The sequence below is a fragment of the Neolamprologus brichardi genome, chromosome 1 (genome assembly GCF_056152115.1).
Source record: "Neolamprologus brichardi isolate AB-2024 chromosome 1, ASM5615211v1, whole genome shotgun sequence".
Taxonomy (NCBI): Eukaryota; Metazoa; Chordata; class Actinopteri; order Cichliformes; family Cichlidae; genus Neolamprologus; species Neolamprologus brichardi.
The window spans coordinates 45,062,413-45,083,447 of NC_142104.1; the positions used below are offsets into that span (position 1 = coordinate 45,062,413).

Genomic DNA, 21,035 nt, shown 5'->3' on the forward strand with positions numbered 1-21,035 from the left:
TAGTAGGACAAATGTGCCTGTGTAAAGGCAAGTATATAATAATTCATAATGTGTGGTACAGGTGTGAGAATCGATGAAGTAAAAGAGGTGAAAATGAATAATCTTGAACACAGCTTTGGCCATTTTAGTCATTCATGCAGTACTTCTGTGTGCCCTGAAGCTCTGCTAACTCGTGGTTTATTTTATTGTCAAGTGAAATGAGGTGAGCATGTGTCCTCGTGGTGTTCCTGTTTTTGCAGGACATGCCATGGCTTATGTAAGATTCAGGTTAGTCACATTCTCTTTGCCTGCATCAACATCCATGAGATGAGATTAGTTCTGAGAGCTTCATTGCAAATTGAGCTTTAGTGCAAAGCTCTGGGCAGCTGCCTGCTGAGGTCTTATTTATGCATATTGCTGTGACCTGTCATAAAGTCTATATTTCACAATACCCTAGTTAGGATATCCACACAGGGGCTTTTGCTGTTTAGAAATTTGTTAAATCACTCAAAGCATATAAATCACTTTTATATAAAGTGGTTTGAATTTACTGACTCTGACAAGCATCCCTTGTCAGTATACAATAATGATCACTCTACTTTAGTACTTTTGGTACTTTGAGTATTTTTAAATAGGTTGATGATGTAAACTCAACCTTGTTCATAGATCAAACTGTGAATATAATCTCAATTTATGTGCATTGTGGCACATTGATATTTTTAGAACATATTCTCAAAAAAATATTCTGATGCTCTATTGGGAGTTATTCCCAGATGCCAATGTTTCCATCCCACTGGCACGACTTATTTGTCTCTTTTGTCTCTTTTGGCCCTGTGACAGACTGCCAATCTGTCCAGAGTGTACCCTCTTGCCCTACGGTAGCTGTGATAGGGTCAAACTCATGCATGTAGATGTTGAGTGTTCCTCACACACACGCATATGTTAGTTACCGAGTTAGAGAGGGTTTTTTTGGTAGGATCAATATTTTTATATAATATATATTTCCCTTTGGAAGTATTACTATAAAACACTGCGACATTTTCATTGGTATGCGCATGATATCTACCTTTATCTATCCATGAAACCAGATAACACACACCAATTAGTTAAACTGCAGGAATGTCTTAAAGACACAAAGACCTGGATGACCTCGGCTACTAAATTCCGATATCAAATGTGCTATCTAACCAGATTCTTACTCTGGATGGCATTACCTTGGCCTCCTTGATACATTTTTAAACAGGACATGTCCTTCAATGCACATATTAAACAAATATGCAGGACTGTTTTCTTCCATTTCTGCGATATTGCTAAAATTAGAAATATCCTGTCTCAGAGTGACGCTGAAAAACTATTTCATGCATGCATTACCACTAGGCTGAGCTACTGTAATTCATTATTATCAAGATGTCCTAAAAGCTCACTTTTACTACTGACAGGGACTAGAAAGAGAGAGCATATTTTTTCCTATACTGGCTTCCCTTCATTGTTGTGTGTGTGTGTGTGTGTGTGTGTGTGTGTGTGTGTGTGTGTGTGTGTGTGTGTGTGTGTGTGTGTGTGTGTGTTGCCTGTTTTCTCTGGGCTTCATGCCTTCTTGGATTTGTGAAGACCTTTTGCACTTGGTTATTTAAATCTGGTTATTTATCATTAAGAAATATTTTCTAAAGAAATTGTCCAATAGAGCTGTTGAGATCAGGAACGCTGATATCACATTTCAGTTTTCGTTGAAGTAAAGCAGTTTTCCTAGCATGAAGCTGTGAGTAGCAAGGATTACTGACTACCTTTGTCTGTATCCTGGTCCTGTAGAAACACAAGCATTAACATGCAGAGGTTTGCGGTCTACCTTTTATTAGGAAAACAATAAACTGTTTTCAGCTGCTGTCACAAGTAAATCATGTCATGTAATACAAATGAAAAGTGTCAAAAAAAAAAAAACATCAATAGAGGTAATTAGTGTCAGTGGTAAAGTGAGCCTTATCTCTCTAAAAATATATCAGCATATTAATTTTTGTTTACATTATTCAACACAGCTATGAGATGATGATGATGGTGGTGGTGGTGGTGGTGGCATGTGTGTGTATGTGCAAGAAGGAGGGCATGACACGTTAGACAAATACACTCTAGCCTCTGTGCGTGGTCAAATTGGCAGTGAGGAGTGTTTGAGCACAGAGTACACAGGCTGAATGATTCTGTGGATCATTAGTGATGCTGGTTTTATTTTTATATGCTCTTTTCTCCTGTCCGCTGTCAGCCATCAAGACTTTATCTCCATCATGTCATGACAGAGGGGGGTCCATCTCTTTTATTTGTGTGTCAAGCTCCTGCGTTCTGTGTTGCTTTGCTTTTACTCCTAGCAAAGATGTGATGCAACACCATAGATATACACTGATTAAATGTGTCCCCCTCTTTCTGGTAACCATTGAGTGCTGCTTGGTTTCTGTTTGACATAGAAAGTAAGAATGCTGCAGGTTCACAGGTTTGCCTGATGTCTCTTCAGTGGGCCAGCAATAATGTGAGGAGCTTATGCATGAACACGAGAGTGATGCACAGTAGCCGGTCCATGGTGCTCATCACACTGCAGTCTGTAAGACACAGAAAGATGTGGCAATATTTACAACGGCACTGTATAATGCAAAGATTTCTGCTTGTCCATTGGCCTCTACAGTGATTCGTACAAAGCTCATAACATACAAAGAAGTCAAAAGGAATCGTAATATACAGTTGTTCATCTCAGTGTGTTAATTAACCTTGGCAGCTGACCTATGAAGGTTCAGTTAACTATAGTAACAGAAATCACTGGAATAGCAGCATCTGCTTGCCAACACCACAGGGGAGGGGGGTCAGTGCATGTATATGTGTCTTTATCTCTCTGTGTGTCGTTAGTGGGTGGATGAAAGTGAGTGAGTTAGTGAATGGTTTGTGTGTGTGCGTGTGTGCGTGCATTGCTCAGCCTGGGTCTGGGGCTTGCTGAGCCCGGGTGAGACGGGGTCACCACTCGGGGTGCGTGACTGACTCGGTAGCTCGGGGTGTCTTGGACCTCTCCCTTACTGGGAGTGCTGGGTGGTTCTTGGGTGCCTGTGGCCCTTTTAATTTTTGTGGTCCTAGTGCTATCCCCACCACCACTACCGCAACACACACACACACTTCCTCTTTTGTTATTCCACATATAATGTAATAACACAAATAGAAATGAACAAATAAACAAATAAAAGATTCTATTTATTTATCAAAAAAATTATCAAACAGTCTATCAGTTAATCTAAAAATTGAATGTAGCCATTCTCAGCAACCCTGGGCTCGTAAAGAAAATGAATGATAGGATTCTCTGGCATTTATATGGAACCTTTCTGCTGTCATCACTTACAGTGCTTTATAGCAGTGGTTCCCAAACTTTTTTTGCTGGGCCCCCCTTGTTTTACAAGAAAAATGTTCGCGCCCCCCCCTCACGCGCGCGCACGCGCGCACGCACGAACACATCCTCCAACCACACACACCCATATTTTGCTCCATTGCGGTTTATTTCACACCTCAAACATTTAGTAAACAATTAAGCAAATAATTACAAGTAATCTGCAATAAATTACAGGTAGTAAGAAAATAAACTACTAACTCTTTTACGCTATGTCCACACCTACACGGGTATTTTTGAAAACGCAGCTGTTTCGTCCACACGTAAACGGCGTTTCGAATCACCGAGAATGGAGATTTTTTAAAACTCCTTTTTTGCGTTTACTGGACGAGGAATACAGAGTTCGTCATGCAATGTCAAAGGTATGTGCCTTTTTTCACGTCACGCTGTGTGCACGTTATTGTTTACATGAGATGAATTGCAGAATGGCAGGTAGAGACGAAATACTGTTAATCTGACTATCTGCAGGTTTTACACACTTACATATACATGCAGTTACTGTCCCTCCATTTACAAAGGCAGAGGCGTCACGGTGTAATTATTTTACATGTAGTTGTTTTTTTCTGTGTAATAATATTCAACATTGCTATCAATACATTTTTCAAAAAATCCCTCTGCAAAATGGGTTCAAAAACATAAACAACTGTTGGACGCTGTTTGTCCGTGATTTGAACCGGGGAACAAATTGTGGCAGGATCAGCCTGATGTTATTTGTATCCCACTGTAACTTTACTGTATAAAGAGCTAACATCTCCAAAATGTCAAGAGTAGTTAGTCATTACAACAAGTGTTTGTGAACTACAAATCAAGAATGTGGGATACTGTTTGTCCATGATTTAAACAGCCCAGCGCTGCTCCCAACAAAGGGAAAACCAATCCTGCAAGGAGACCTACCTCAGCACTTGTGCAGGTGAAACCAAAGGGAAGATATGCTTCACCATATTTTCTAGTCTTTGGCTTAGAATGAAGTTGGTTTGGAAACATATTCAGCTATGCTTCATCTCCTGCTTTGCCTTTGTGTGGGCGCCCGTGCTAGCAGTGTCCAAGCGTTGTTTTTTTTTTTTTTTTCCCTTTTCATGCCGCGCCCCCCCTGCAATGGCTCTGCGCCCCCCCTAGGGGGCGGGCCCCACACTTTGGGAACGTCTGCTTTATAGTATAGTATAGTATAGTATAGTATTAGCCCACACAGGTCATAACAGACAAGTTGTGCAGAGTAATCATTTAACCAAATGATCTACACTTTTAATTGTGTGGATGCTGTTGGCATGTTTCTCTTTATTCTTTATTTTTCGCTATTCTGCTATTTTTGCTAATGTGTGCTATGACTTTTGTTATTTTTTACTATTATACTTTTTAAAATATTAAGCTTTTTATACCGTTTTTTGTCCCATTGAAATGAATGGGAAATTTCCAAAATTCTGCTAAAACTTGCTTGTTTTTGAAACTTAACTAATTCCTCATACTTTCACGTAGAAAAACCATTCAAACTTTAAACTGTTGTCAAATTATTGGGCTATTCATGTATCATTCAGCTTTTTCATATCTGTTGCCGTTTTAATCTTATCCCTCTTTAAGTTTTCAGTTTCATCATTGTGATTTTTCAGAAAATACATGCGTTGTTATGGTTACTATGCAGTTGGCTTAGAGTGGCCACTGGACCTTTCTGAATTTTCTCTTCATGTCCGAACAACTTCTTGCTACTCGCTCAATTTTCACTCAACCCCCACAAATTATACATCAAAACATAGGTATTTTTGCTGGCTTTCAGAAAATGTCACTATCATTATTGTGGGAGTTACAGCATTTTGGCAAATCTCCTCAGAGCAACACAAAGTCTGAAAACTCTCCATAGAAACTCAGTGGAGAGTTTGTTCAAAATCAGTGCTGGAATTCTCTAATGAGACGCATATTTGAATCGCCATATCTCCTTAACGAAGCGAAGTGAAGACATGAGGCTTGTGCCAATATATCTTCAGACACTCCTGACGCTCACAATTCAAGAATTTTTTTATCCCCCATTACCGTTTGGCCATGAATTACGTTTGTTTGAGGGTAGGAAATTCGTCTCTTGCTGAGATTTCTTCAGATTTCAAACTCTGGAAATGAAGCACGTTTTTCTCTTGTCATATCTTTTTGATGGATTTCCACAGAGACCTGAAAATTTCCATGACTGTTCACCAAAGCCTGCTTTATCTTACAGTGAAAGAATGATATCGATGCTCAATATAGATTTAGAGTTACAAAACGTTGTTTGAGGGCAAGTCAAGGCAGTTTTCGCTTTGCCTCTACTCAGTTATGGCACATTAGAAGTCATATATCTCTAATAATCCATATTTTATTTTAAATAAAATTTAAATTATAAATACTCAACACTTGAAGATTCCCCCATCTCTTCTGAACAAAACGGTCTAAGAATGACCGTTCTAGCCCCTACGGTTAAGGAAGTATGGCCATTTGTTCGAGGGGAATCTCACTATGAGAAATACAGAGCAAAAAGCCTGTCTCTCTCTGTGCCTATGTGTGTGTAAAGGGCTGCACCAGGTGCAGCTGTTTAGGCGGGAAACAGGCAGCCTCTCTGATTGGTGGATTCAAATTGAGCAGCCCCAGGCTGTTTGATTGACCTAGAAACATACAGCAACACTAGCAACACTATTAACAGCCCCTGTTCACTTCCAGCTGTGTGTGTGTGTGTTTGAGACAGAGAGAGAGAGTCCCTTTTTTTGGCAGCATCTCATTGTAGGATAATGAGATGCTGGTTGACTGGCATAGATCCTGTGTGTGTGTCTCTCTCTGTGCATTTTGTTTCCATATGTGTCCATACTTGTAATTGTGTGTATCTGTTGGCTGTTCTTTCTTGTTTTGTTTTTTGTTTTGAGGGAACTTAACCATGTTCAGCTTTTTTCAGCTGGTCATTTTGCTTTTCCAATATTTTTGCTTCAGTTATTACTATTCTGCTAAATCATAGTATTTGTTTTAAATCATATTAATTCGACTATATCATAGTATTTATGCTAAATCATAGGTTTTGTGTCAAATGATAGTTTTTCTGCTAAGTTAGTATTTGTGGTACATCACAGTATTTCTGCTAAATCATAATATTTCTACTGAATCACAGTTTTTCTGCTATGTTGTAGTATTTTTCCTAAATATTTTTCCTTTTGTAATGTTTAAGTATTTTTGGCTAAATATAGTATTTCTGTCATCTTATTGCATTTCTCCTAAATTCTTGTTTTTCTGAGAAGTTATCATGTTTCTGCTAAGTTACAATATTTCTGGTAAGTTCTGCTATGTTATAGTATTTCTGCCAAGTATTATGTTTCCTCTAAGTTATTGCAGTTCTGCTAAGTAATTACATTTTTGTTAAGTTCTTATGCTTCTGCAAAGCTTTTACAATTTTTGCAACTTTTCATCTTTTTCAACTATTTTCAGCAGACAGCTTCAGCGTTACAGCATCCACACAGCATTTTTGCAGGAAATGCAAATTTTTCTAGTAGGGTCTCTGTGTTTCACCTCCCTTTCCTGTTCCCGTGCAGCTCTCCTTGTGTCTCTTCTAAGCTCCCCTGTATGTTTTCTTGTTTGCCTCCTTGTTTTATCCCTGATGTTATGTCAAGTCTGTGTCTCTGTGCTTCCTGTTTTATTTTGACAGTCTTGCGCATTAAGTGTGTTCTTTTTTTGCTTCCTTCTGTTCCTTAGTTTGTCTTAGCTGTTCCCTGTCTGTTTCCGGTTCCCCTGATCGCCTCCTTTCTGTATATATTATTTTTCCACTGGCCTTTTACAGTGCATCTGCGTTTCCTCCCGTGTTCCTCCCAGTTTCCAGGTTCCGAGGGTTTTTCTAGTGTTACGGGGTTTGTGTTTATTTCTTTGTTCCCCCAGTTTAAGTGTTCCTTAGTTTAGTTTTTTATGGGGGGGGGGGTTCCCCCTGTTTGATATGTCTGCCTAAATAAACAGCACGGCTTCAGTTTAATTCAGTTTTTTGTCTCTCTGTGGTCTGGATTTGGGTCCTCATAAAAATCACACACACCTCTGCCTCTGCAAATCGTGACATCAGGATTTAAAGGATTTATTGCTCATTTGTTTGTGAATAGTGTGGACAGACAAATTTATTGGACTAGCATGTAGTTTTGGTTTATGAGGGCTTTTACATTTCCGCAGATTAAAACACAAACTGACGATCTCCATCTCTACTAGGTTTTGTGGGGGACACCGAGGTGTTCTCAAACCAGCTGACAGATGTGCTGGGTCTGCACCAGTGTATCCCAAACACTTGGGGGTGTTTGGGACATCCCAAAGTGCCCCAGTCAGATGTCCAAATTATCTAAATTTTTAATGTGTAATCTTTCAGTGTGGAGGTAACAATGCTATTCATGACTTCTCTAAGGGAGATATCCGCAATCTGGCATAAGACAGAAAAACCATTCTCAGATACTGGGACTAGCATTATTCTCCTGAAGTTCTACCCCTGGAAAGGTGTTCTGGAGGGAAAACGACTCGCTTCTAAAGTTTTACTGTGGTCTGAAGGTCTACACTTTGAAACAATAAAAATGTAAAAATAAAACACCATTGAGAAAAGCATGTAGCCCCTGTGGTCAGTCATGTCTGTTTACAAGTGTCAAGTCTGTGTCACTCTGTTTGTGGGTCTTATCCCTGTTTGTTTACCCTTTCCTTGTGTCTAGTTGTATTTTTTCAGTCAAGGTCTCTGTCTCTGTGTTTATGTTCCCTGTTTTATTTTGACAGTCCTTGTCTCGTGTGAATTCTGCTCAGTTTTGCTTCACCCGTCTTATCAGGCCATCCAGCCATTTTCCCCAGGTGTGTCCACTCTGCCCTGATTCCCTCTTGTGTATATATTATCTTTGTCTCTCACTGTTCTTTGTCGTTATCTAATAATCAGAGATCAAACCCTGTGTTGTCCATTTGGTAATGACAATGACTTATAAGAGAGAAAATCTTTGTATAATATAAATATGATCACCACATGTAATAATTTACACACTCCAACAGCTGCAAGGGCTCAGTGAACACATTAATATGATGTACTGTAATGAAAGGGAGAGGATGAAAACATGACAGGCAATTTGAAACATCTGACAAATTATATTTCCCCTTCCATTACCCTCCTGCCTCTAAGTCAGATGACATTGCAGTCAAATGACAGATGCCTGTATTTTTGAGTGGCCCCCTCCTCTGGCATCTCTTTGGCTGTCACTAGCAAAGGTAATCTTTCAGTTTTTATTTTCTTTTTAACCTTAATCTGTTGTCAAATATTTTCAACAAATCATCTGAAACACAGACAAATAAGTGAAAAAGACAGATTTAAGGAGCTTGTGAAAAAAAGTAAACTTGGCTTCTTTAAATTTCTTGAAGATGTTTTACCTCTCATCTGAGCTTCTTCAGTTCTAATACCAAATGGTGGTGAGTCCTAGATATTTAATCCCTAGTGGGATATTTCATCCCTTATCTCTTAAGGAGGTCGTTGACCCACAATTGATCGTATGTGAGAATCAGAGAGAGATACACAGAGAGAAAGCCACAGGCAAGAATGATTTCCTGTATTACTCAGTGGTGCATTTGGTTGATCTCAGTCTCTTACTGAACCTGCTCCTTTTACTGGCCAGCACGTAATGCAGTGGGTGGGAGGTATTGTCTACCGTTGTCCTTACCTTGGGTAATATCTAGTGAGTTTGCTTGCATCTGTGACTCTTAACCTTCTGCCCCAGCATGCGACAGCATAGAGGATGGCATTCACCACACAGACTCATAGAAAGTCCTGAGCATTGACCGACAGATGTTAAAAGACTTCAGCCACCTCAGAAAATAGAGACATTTCTGGCCCTTCCTGTACAGTGCAGTGGTGTTTTGAACCCAGTCCAGTTTATTGTCTATGTCTACTCTGAGGTATTTATAGCCCTCCACAATGTCAACATCGACCCCCTGGATTGAAACAGTGGTCACAGGTTTCCAGTTCCTCCTAAAGTCCACAAACAATTCTTTGGTCTTTGTCACGTTGTGCTACAGATGATTCTGCTTGACAAGTCCATCACCCTCACTGATACATCCAACCACTGCTGAGTCATCAGAAAACCTCTGAAGATGGCAGGTCTCTGTGCAGTGGCTCAAGTCTGTAGTGTAGAGTCTGTGGTGCCCGTGTGTTGCTGATGACATTGTCTGACGCACAACGTTGAAGATGCACATATTGTGGCCTTCCTGTCAGGTAATCAACAATCCAGCAAACAAGACCTCTCTTGTGTCCACCTGCATCGCTGTCAGCTTATCATCCAGGAGGCTTGATGGTATTAAATGCACTGGAAAAGTTGAAAAGCATGACTGGCTGGTCCAGATAGGCGTAGACACAACTGGGTAGGTAGATGATGACATCCTCCTCTCTGAGACAGCACTGGTAAGTGAACTGAAGGGGATCCTGATGTGGCCTGACAATAGGTCGGAGCTGGTTCGAGGATGAATCTCTTCAATGTCTTCATGACGTGGGAAGTCAGTGCCACAGGTCTGGCCTGAGGGCCAACAGCGCACAGTTCAATGTCCGGGCAAATAGGTTGTGGGTCATTATCAGCAGAGGTTTCGGGTAACACTACTATGAGACCTTGCTTCACCCTATCATGTGAACTATTGAGTTCCCCTGATGCAAGATGTGAGTGGGCATTAACCTCCTAAGAACCGAACTCTGTCATGGCATGCATTTTTAATTTCTCTTTGCTATTTGGGCTGATTAGGACCTGATGAATGTAAAAACAAAGAAATACCTGATGTTTCTGAGAAAAATGAGATCCACATATGAGGACATTCATTTTAAATATCGATAGAACAGTGGTAGTAAAATGTCCTCGTAAGTGGAGATCAGGCCCTTGTAGAGCAAAATTTTGTATTTTGGTCTAGACAACCCAAAATGTGATGTCCACATATGTGGACGCCAGGTCCTAGGAGGTTAAGGTGCCTGGGAAGGGAAAAACTGCATTATAGGTGGCAGAATATTCACCTCTGTTCAAGGATCATCATTCACAGTGAACATAGATGGCCTCTTTCATTCCTCTTTCAAACCATCTGTCTTCTCTGTAAAAGATGTGAACGTCAGCATCCTTGAAAGAGTGACCTTTGTCTTTTAGACAGACATGTACAGCGGAGTCTTGTCCCATCGAGGTGGCTCTTATATTTTGTGCCGTGCATTATGTAGAGGTCTGAGCACTCCTCACTACACTGCACAGCATACAGTGTGTTGTTTAGCTTGTGGTTGGGAGTTTTGTCCTTGGGATGAACCAGTTTTTGTCTAAGAGTGGCTGAAGTGCACTGGGATGTGATCCTTGGAGAAGACTCTGCTGTGTTCCTCTGATAAACCTGCAACATAAGGGATGACAGTGTTGTTCCATTTGTCATTCTGTTTCTCCCTAATTCATTGAAACCTTCTTTCCTACCCATCTTCGCTATTTTGATGAAAGCCCAATTGAGATAACCACAATTCCTTCGTTTTCCCTTCTGGCTTAGAGGGAACATTTTCTTCCTGGTGTTGCAGGTTCCTGATTACTCCAAGTTTGTGTTCCAGAGGGTGGTGGGAGCCAAAAAGGAGGTACTGGTCCGTGTGTGTGGGCTTTCAGTAAACTTCAATGTTGAGGTTTGATCTCCACTTGGCAGTGTGCATGCATGTACAGTGTGTGTATGGAGTGTAGTTCAATGTGTAGTAGCAGTGTGTGTCCATTTACCTTTGTGGTGGGGAGCCTGTCTCAGCAGCCTCCCAGGATTTCTTCTACTCCATGTCCCGAAAAAAAAGCTCTAAGCTGCACTGATTCTAGTTGCAGGTGCCTTGTCTTGCGGTCTTGTGGGTTGCACACTTCGTGCTCACATGGGATCCTGGAGCCAGCCATTCCCCTGGCATATTGCCCATGGTCTCACGTTTCACACAGACAGCAGATCCTCGCAGTGGCTGCCTGAGGTCAGTGAGTTCTCTGACAGCGGGCATCCCCCTGTTCCCACGGTCTTGCAAGTTCACGAGCAGTAATGTAGAAACGAATGGCTTATCCGTTGAAGCAGAGGCAGTCAGTGTTTATTTGTGTGTTGTTTTCTGGGAAGGCCAAGAAAGAGCTAGAACGCCTAGCAGGAACTCCCTGCTCATTGACTACCTGTAACTGAGGTTACGGACTCCCTGCTGGCTAGGCTACACAGGGCCATGTCTACCCAGGCTTGTCTAACCAATTTGGTGTTCATTTCATCCCTCTACCTGCATCACCTGTCCCATCACATGCTGGCAGGTTCTGGGGACCCTGACATTGCACCTGAGCTGCTGGCCACTTCCACTCACCTGGCTTCCCTACCCAGCCAGCTCTCCTCTTTCCACCATGCCTAAGTGGGCAAAGTGGGGATAGTGGGTACCTCACAGGCAATGGTGAAGTTTCTTGGCCTTCGGATGGCATCCACTCCCCTATCTGCGTGAGGCCAGGCCCATCCTCCTGCAACCCCTCCCAGCCCCTGCCCTCCAGCAGGAGGCAGTAGAGGGCGACTATCAGGAGGAGGATACTGACTCTGGGGTCCACTTCCCCGACATGCCCATAGTCCACAAGTTGGACCAACAGTCACACCTCACCAATAGTTTGCTTCACTTTAGTTTACTGAACAGTCACTGCTTTAAATATGTTTTACTTATTATCCAATATAATTGGTTAAATGTATTTTTTTCATCACACCTTACAATGTTCATAGGGTGTGCACACATATCACATGGCATTGAAAGAGGCCACATGAAACAATGGTCAAAATTCTGTTTTATGTTATATTAATTCATCTTTCTTTGTTTGAGTGACCTGGGGGTTTGGCTTCTCCTCCCTGATTGGTAAAAGGTGTGGCAGAGGGCTAATGGATCTGAAGTACTGCTGAAAACCTCATTGGACTAAACCAAATGCTTCAGTGCCTGGGGGGTGTTTGGAGTTTGTTTAATCATATTGTGTTAGTAGATTATATGGCAGCCATTTGTCTTCCCCTTGTGTGTCATATGGTGTACCTAAGCCAGTATTTAAGTTCATGTGTCATTTCAGCAGGTCAATTTGTCTTATGTTTGTTTGAGGTTTTGTTAGTTGGGTTCATTAGAATAGAATAGAATAGAATAGAATAGCCTTTATTGTCATTGTACAAAGTACAACGAAATTGGAGTGCCACTCCCTTGGTGCAAAATGCAATAATAAATATAAGTGTAAAATATAAAAAGTACAATAAAACAACCGTAGTACTCAGACAATAATAAGTACAATATATACAGGATAGCAGCATAATATAATGATAGTATGAATAGCAGCATAATATAGTGACAATGGCAAGTATAGTTAAGCAGGTTTAATTGTTTTGTGCTTATTTACTGCGGTGATAGCTCTGGGAAAGAAGCTATCCCTGAATCTGTTTGTCCTGGTTTTATGTGACCTGTACCGTCGGCCTGACGGTAACAGTTCAAACAGTTGATTACTGGGGTGAGAGTAGTCCTTAATGATATTGCCGGCTCTGCTGAGGTATCGGGAGTTTGCAATGGCCTCCAGACTGGGCAGAGAGCAGCCAGTGATCTTCTGGGCTGTGTTGATGACCCTCTGCAGTCCTTTCCTGTCTGCAACTGAGCACCCTGCATACCATGTTGTTATGCCGTACGTTAGGATGCTCTCTATGGTGGCTCTATAGAACGTCACCAGCAGCCTCTCCTCCAGGTTAGGGTTAGGTTAACCCTAACCCTAAGGTTCAGGATCAGATGCATTTGCTTAATATGTGTGTTATGAGCAGTTTGCCTTATGGGCGTGACCTTCCTGTGCTTTTTGATTTGTTGGAGTCCGATCAGATCCAGAAATGCAATGTAGCCGTTACCAGAGCACAGGCTAAGCAAGTCAATACCCACTCTGAGATTCTGAGTGCGCTGCCCTTTTCCAATGAGGAGTTAGGAACAACTGTGGTGAAGCCACGGAAAACCCACAGACAGAAAAGGAAGGAGAAATTCAAATTTCGCCAACAGACACTGAGCCAACATAGTTACCATTAGCGTTCAATATTCCATCTGAAATAGTTGAACTCCAGAAATCTAATCAATCTCTTTTCCAGAAGGCAAAGGAAAATGAACCTGGAGCGGAGCAGGTTTTTAACAGTGAGTACATCTTGCAAAATAACATTCACTATCATCGGAAAGGGTCTGTGTTGCAGCTAGTGGTTCCCCAAAAGGTGAGAGACACCATTCTCACCATTCTCACCTTGGGACACTCTATTCCGTGGGCTGGCCACCTTGGTAAGAACAAGACCACAGCTTGCATCAAACACCATTTTTACTGGCCTGGTCTGAGCAAAGATGTGGCTCCATTTTGTAAAAGTTGCCCACAGTGTCAGATAGCATCTGTTAAAATCCCATCAGCGCTGCACTCCAACCTCTCCCTGTCATCGGCATTCCTTTTGAGCATCATGGAATGGAAATTGTAGGGTCTGTTGAGAGGAGCAAAGCGGCATTCCCAGGTGGAAAAGTGTGCGTCATCACTCCAGAGAACATGTTTCCACTGCTCTAGACTCCAGTGGCAGCGTGTTTTAAATCATGGATCTAACACTTTGCATTGCACTTGGTGATGTAAGACTTGGATGTATGAGTATGCCCGAACATACTCATCTAGCTAACATGACAACTTCCTTTACAGCTTTTGTTCTCAGCTTACTCAAGAAAGTGTAAATCACCTCTCAGTTTTTCAATTTTTCAACAAGGGCCAGTTGCCACAGCTACTGTTTCATCTCCATTTTCTTGGATGTACATCAATGACCAGATAGTTGTTCACACTCTAATTCATCCTGCAATGATTTTTATCTTCTTCAATGACTAAATCATCTATTCAATTCAATTCAATTTTATTTATATAGCGCCAAATCACAACAAATGTCGCCTCAAGGCGCATCTGTCATCAACCACAGCATTAATGATTGTAACATAGTCCTCTTTCTCCAAATTCCCCTTACCACCAACACCATACTAGTCTTAGACAAACTAAGAGAACAACGTAACCTGAACTTCCAGAGTCTAGAAAATGAAAAGTATGCTTATATTTAACTAAATTATTTTGCTCAGTCATAATTACAGCAATATCTGCAAACTACAGAATCCTATTCTATTTGGAATAGATCAGGGATGTCCAACTCCAGGCCTCAAGGGCTGGTGTCCTGCAGGTTTTAGATGTGACCTTGACGGTGTTGGGGAGTAACGGAATACATGTACCGGCGTTACATATTTAAAATGGTAAATGGTCTGTATTTGTATAGCGCTTTAAGTGCCCTAAGGACCCCAAAGCACTTTACACATCCAGTCATCCACACATTCACACACTGGTGATGGCAGCTACATTGTAGCCACAGCCACCCTGGGGCGCACTGACAGAGGCGAGGCCTCCGGACACTGGCGCCACCGGGTCCTCTGACCACCACCAGTAGGCAACGGGTGAAGTGTCTTGCCCAAGGACACAACGACCGAGACTGTCCAAGCCGGGGCTCGAACCGGCAACCTTCCGATTACAAGGCGAACTCCCAACTCTTGAGCCACGATCGCCCCAAAATCTAAAATACAAAATATGAGTAACTGTATTCCGTTACAGTTTCCATTTAAAAAGGTGGTATTCGGAATACAGTTACTTTGTTGAAATAAGTGGATTACACAGCAGTCTTTTCCTGTTTCATATGTTAGGCTATGCCCTCTCTATTTTTGATAATTCCACGCCATTGGAGACCTAAACAAAACACGCATTAAGAGGCTCTAATGTGTGTGTCTGAATCTAGCGGCCTATGTCACCCCTACTTGCCGCCCGCATAATGAAAAATGATTGTTCAAAAATTATTTAATATGAAGGCAATAGTGTTACAGGCATAGCCCTAAAGCATGTAACCTTATGGGTAGTGTAGCCCAGCTGTAAGTAAGCTATTAAGACTCGACTGTACACCGTGTTCGTGTTTTCCTCTGAAACAATAAGTTCTGTTGGAGCAGCCTTTCAACGCCTCTCTCTGTCTCTGCTAGCAAAGTTGACCCAGACAACAAAGTAAAGCTAGTTTTTGGTTACGAGTCCAACACGGTACTCGACGTATTAGCCAGAGGTCCCTTTACTACGGTTCGGAGCCGCGGACCTGTTTTATATACGCGTGGAATAGTTTTCTATCGCTGCAGAAAGTGCAGCCTTACCTAATGTCCACCTACTGTTACTCATTTATATTAAGATTTAAACATCTAGTTGGTATTGATATGGCGAGTAGCCTTCAGTAACAGTAATAAATCACACAGCAATAGGACATTTATGTAGTTGTAAACAGCATGATAATATATTAAGTAATCCAAAGTATTCAGAATACGTTACTCTCATTGAGTAACAGAATACATTACAAAATACATTTTGGGGCATATTGTGTAATCTGTAGTGGAATACATTTTAAAAGTAACCTTCCCAACACTGGTCCTTGATCCAACACAGCTGATTTAAATGGCTAAATGACCACCTCAACATGTGTTGAAGTCCTCCAGAGGCCTGATAATGAACAGGTTGACCCAGTTTGATATCTAAAACCTGCGGGACACCGGCCCTTGCAGCCTGGAGATGGAAACCCCTGGATTAGATTATCTACTAATATTTTTGTTTTTGTGGTAGAACTTGTCATATTTTCTCAATCCAGCATAAAAGTTGTATAAAATGGCATTTTCTTTATATTTGTAACTGAGGATTTTATGTTAAAAAGTATTCTACATGATTTATTTTGAATTGCTCAAGAAAGTGGAAATTCAACAATATATCATTCAGAAATTATAACTAGTTCACTTTGCAATATGGCACTTTGTAGGACTGTTTGAATTTTGTTATTATATTTTTACTACCCAATATTTGAACATTTTTTATGTGTCTATTCGATTCATTCTGATTATAAGAAAGGCCAGTTTGCTTTAAAAAGAGTCAGTACAGTGCAGTAATAAAACAGAAGTACACCAGAAAAAATCCAGCTTTTGAAAGCAAATGAAGTTGTGAGAGAACAAATCTTTACAGTGAAGGAAGTAAATGTGATTGTGTAACTCCTGTATGGAAATGTTTGCTCCGAACAAAGTATTAGGAAAAAGCATGTATAGCAATCAATAACCCTCTATCCCTGCCAATAAGCCTCTGAATCATAATTTCCTTCTGATTGTGAATCACAGTTTCAGCTTCACACTAATTCACCTGCCTCTGCACTCTTCGAGGCCAAAATTGCAACAACAAAAAAAAAACTTCCCCACATCCTGAGGTCAGGAGAAACGCTTCCCTCGTGTAATCGCGCTCTGTTGCTTGCTCTGGTCTCTCACTGACAAGCTCTGGAGAACCTTTTCTGACACAGATCACAACTCTGAGTGATGTCAACTCCAGACAACAGATACAGATCGGAAATGAACAAGACTAAAAAGCTGAGTCACCCAGATGTATGCAGGAGTGTTAACAGCATGCATTTACATACATTCATGAAGTATATACCTCTGTTACCATCCACTTATAATGTTTGGTTGTTCACAGAAATGGATATGAGCCAGGAAAAGCCAAGTGTGTTCACCAAAATGTTTCCATAACACAGCTGAAATGTCTAAAATAGTCAGAAGCATTCACACCAGCAATGGAAGCTTGTGGCTGGGAGCTTTTATGGATTCTTTCAGTAATAATCTAGAAGACAGCTAACAGATGCTGCTTACATAAATGAACAGTGGACACTTGACCTCACAACTTCTTAGATCATCGTTGTTTGCTTTTTGCTTTGGGGGGCATACTGCAAGCTACCCAGGCACTGAAGGATGACGAACGTCCAGATGTCTGAAGTTATTACAGTTTGTTGGGAGCAGTGTGTTTTATAGTGACAGGAGGCTCTGAACAGATATGTGAAAATGTTGACATATATCTGCTATTTGGGAAAGATTCCACTAAACAGTCACTTTAACTGATTTTCTTGCAAATAATCAAAGAGTAAGTTCTCCAGATCCAGCTATCATCCATGTATTTCACACGAAATCTAGTTTTCTCTTTTTGTTCAAGTACTTTCTAATAACGCAAATATATCAGATGCTCCCTTTCGTTGTGAGAAGTCACTGAATGACGGTATATTGAAGAGTTTCAGTTTCCTAAAAGGAACAAGCACACACCCTAACCCTAACCGTTTTGTCTAAAGACTGATCATTTACCAACACAGTACATTCACATCGACGCAAAGGCACATCAATACATGAGATCTGCATACAATTCAGACCAGCTGCAGTCTACATCAGCCTAGACTTCTATGAGTTTTAATTATTCACAAGTACGCTTCATCGAACAAAACTGGGGCAGGGAGATGAATTACAGGGAGGTAGATTACAACTCTCCGCCCCTCCCTCCCTTGCTAACCATCTGCCAAGCTTCTAACTAAAAATAGGTGTTAGAAAAAATGTGCTCATCTGAATAGAATAGATTTGAAAAGCATGAGAGGTGTTGGCATGGGCATATAAATGGGTTATGAGAACAAAAAGTAAAAAAGTATTGTACATTTAAACTATAGAAGTGCACCTGTAGATAAACATAGCTACAAGGTAAACAGCACATTTGCTTTTCTTTAATTTATTAAGACAGATGAAGCTCGAAACAGAGCAGCAGCCTCAGTCTAAGATGAACTGCACCATTTAATCTCAGGTGGAGAACACCTGGGCGTCACTGTAGCTCTGTTTCATCTCCACCCACCTCCAGCATTCACCCGTTCACTCACCAGCCCAATACTGCTGCCTGAGGATGCCTGCGTCTCCTGACAGGGGTGAAGCTGATGACCTGGCCGCTGAGGTGGTGGATATGAAGGGAGACAGGAGACCAGGCTGAGACTCTTGAGACACCCGCTGCTTCCCCAGCCCTGGCATTTGACCTCCTGCAAAATCTTTGCGAGGCTCAGAGGTGGCCCTCCAAGATGAGGCACCTCCCAAAGCTGTGATGGTGTTCCTCAGTGATCCACGGTTCTGAATGTGTGACACAGCCTCTTCAGCCACCATACTGTCAGCCAGCGTGACGTGCAGCGTAGCATGAACATTAAATTCCTGACTTTCATCAGCCCACAGATCAGAAACACGGCACTCATACACGCCCTCATCTTCTTTCTTCACCTTGGACAGGCTGAGGCGGTGAGAGATGGCGTTGCCCTGAACACGCACAGTCTGAAAGTCAGGCACAGAGATCATGCCTCAGTAACGTCTGCTTTTATTATGCATTTTATTCATCGACCTGTAGTTCCATGTTTTATGACTAACCACCAAAATATGACTCTTCATTAGTTGCTCAACACATGAACACAAACGATTTATAAAGCCTTCATTATCTCTAACAAGGACACATGTTACTAACTCCTACATAACATATTATTAGCTTGTTTAGCATAAACTAAATGTGCACACGAGGAATCTTTGAGCCTCACTTTTGTGCTGCCGCAGATCAATCTTCATTTGCCAGAAAGCATTTCATGCTCTCTAAAGTGTGAATATCACAGAACAAATCCAGGGAATAAAACACTTTCAGCGGGACAGTAAAGCAGGTACTTACACTTATTTTTGTGGCTTCTCTTGAAACATCCTAAAAAAGAGATACTTTTATCAGTTTTGAAAATCTCACCGAATGTCAGCTGCACATTTTGGTAACAACACAAGTTTTCCTTTGTTTTGTTTCAGAGAGAGGAAACGGCACCAGCAGAGCTGTTTGTCTCAAAGACACCGTTGATAGCCTCTCTTTGTCCCTCGTGTGTGTTTGCTTTCTTTCCCCCTGCTACATGTTGTAACGGGCTGAAGGGGAAATGAATTTCCATATGCGCTCATGATGGTGGCTTGAAACACCAGACCTATCAGATAATGTTGACAATCACCAAGTGCCCAAAGTCTGAGTGATGTGTGGTTTTCAGTTCACTTTTAAAATGATTCAACAACATGCTGCTTATGGCCACTGAAATGTGAGAAATGCTTTAGCAGTATTCACATATAGTCAGTGTTCATGCTTACAGGATGTTAAAATAAAGTGTAGTGCAGATGATGCAGGGTAGAGACACACACACATATGCGTGAGGGCTATAAGTACCTTGGCTCTGTTAGTCGGAGCAGTGATCTGCAGCTCATCTTTAGACACATCTTTCTTCAGGTACCACCACTGGATCTCCAAAGACATGGGTGCTGAGCTGACAGCTTTAAAGGCGCAGGGCATCTCAACATCATCTCCTTCCCCCACACTCACATCTTTAGGGACTTCAGTAAATGTAGCTTTGGTGTGTAAGGGTAGAAGAGAGAAAAAGGCGAGACGGCAGTTTTGCAAGTTTTTAAATGAGTAATGCCCTCCTCTGGTCTTTCATCTGCCCCTATTTAAATCACATCCCTTTAGACTGACATGTTTCTACTGTATCCAAAAATCTCCCCTGGCTTTATTTAATTGAAAGCATTTTATTTATCTATTCGTGTGAGAAGGATAAGCTGCGCGGGCTTAGTATCAGCATTAGCAGGGCATGTTTCACACAAGTGGCGCTTAGCTGAAGGAGCTTTTAATGCCAATCTATCTCCGATGAGCATTTCCTTCATGTCACTTCACTTACCATTGGCACAAATCATACAGGCTGAGTTGATCAGGAAATAATAAAGGATCCCGTCGAGTCCCGTTTTTTCCATGTCACAGTTAATTCTTATCACGTTCACGAGCGTTGGACGGTCATCTGACCTGGACGCGACGTTACCCGCCTGCTCAGATAACTCCAAACACAGGCGCAGAAGAGCCCCGATTCAGACGCAGCAGCAACACGTAGGATCCGAAGCTGAGCTCGGGCATAATTAAACTATTATTACAAATAGTGGATCCCTCAGAGAAGAGGCGCCTCCTTCGTTCCCAGCTGACTACCATCTGACAAAACCAACTTCCTGATCAGGGACTTCCTCTACCTTGGCGCTTCCCTGAAAGAAGAAGGGCTCCATCCTCACTGACGGTCTTGTGCGTGTGTTAAAGAAGCACTGCAGCTGAGGCAGCCAGAGACCAACAGCGATCACTGCTGAAAAGTGCAGAGCTTCGTGCTGCGCCTCCTCTGTCTGCTGTCACCGACCTGCAGCCCTCCCGCTGCTGCGCACGCTGCAAAGACACACACACACCGCAGTCTTGTCTTCCCACTGCTTCAGGGCTCCGAATATAAATACCAGTTTTCTTTTATGCATTGAACTCACACACTTGCTGAAGTTGAGCTGAGTCATATTAATTGGACGACACGGTGTTAATGGAAATGAATGAAAATGCAACTTTTCAAAGCCGGTGAATTTAAAAAAATCTATTTATGTAAAACGATAACGAAAAAAATGCTCGACTTTTCATGTTCAAAGCTATGATTTGTTGTATAGTTGTAAAGGAACCTATTCAAAAGTAATTTTAAACTTGTGCAAATGATGACATAAAATAGCTCAGCCTGCAGTCTCTCTGTGATTTCTCTGTCATGATCCAAGGTGAGCATCAAGTTTTTGGGTGTATTTTTCCTGCTCAAGTGGGGGAGACCGGGATAGTTGTAACACACTGCAATCCAATATCTGCATGTCTCTGTTATTAAATAGTAGAGCTATTTTTATTTTATTTACTAATTGCATGGCATGGTCTCAAACACACAGAGTGAAATTTTACAATAACCA

General features: G+C 41.6%; 1 protein-coding gene across 1 annotated transcript; it reads right to left on the reverse strand.

The window, feature by feature from the left end:
* Positions 1 to 1,970: 1,970 nt before the first annotated feature.
* Positions 1,971 to 20,093, reverse strand: vstm2b (V-set and transmembrane domain containing 2B). The gene is made up of 5 exons (XM_087845265.1): positions 19,967 to 20,093; positions 19,462 to 19,640; positions 18,937 to 18,966; positions 18,119 to 18,554; positions 1,971 to 2,561 (listed from the first exon to the last, which is right to left on the reverse strand). Exons 1-5 carry the CDS (start codon positions 20,037 to 20,039, stop codon positions 2,473 to 2,475), a joined length of 807 nt encoding a protein of 268 aa, XP_087701391.1. The 5' UTR covers positions 20,040 to 20,093; the 3' UTR covers positions 1,971 to 2,472.
* Between the last annotated feature and the right edge of the window lie 942 nt (positions 20,094 to 21,035).

Bases quoted from the DNA above. Each gene is read 5' to 3' on its own strand.
- vstm2b (XM_087845265.1), bottom strand. From the start codon at position 20,039: ATGGAAAAAACGGGACTCGACGGGATCCTTTATTATTTCCTGATCAAC. The intron at 18,967-19,461 runs GTACTTATAGCC...TCTCTTTTTTAG, and splicing joins CTCCGACTAACAGAGCCAAG to GATGTTTCAAGAGAAGCCAC. The intron at 18,555-18,936 runs GTAAGTACCTGC...CCTGACTTTCAG, and splicing joins GAGAAGCCACAAAAATAAGT to ACTGTGCGTGTTCAGGGCAA.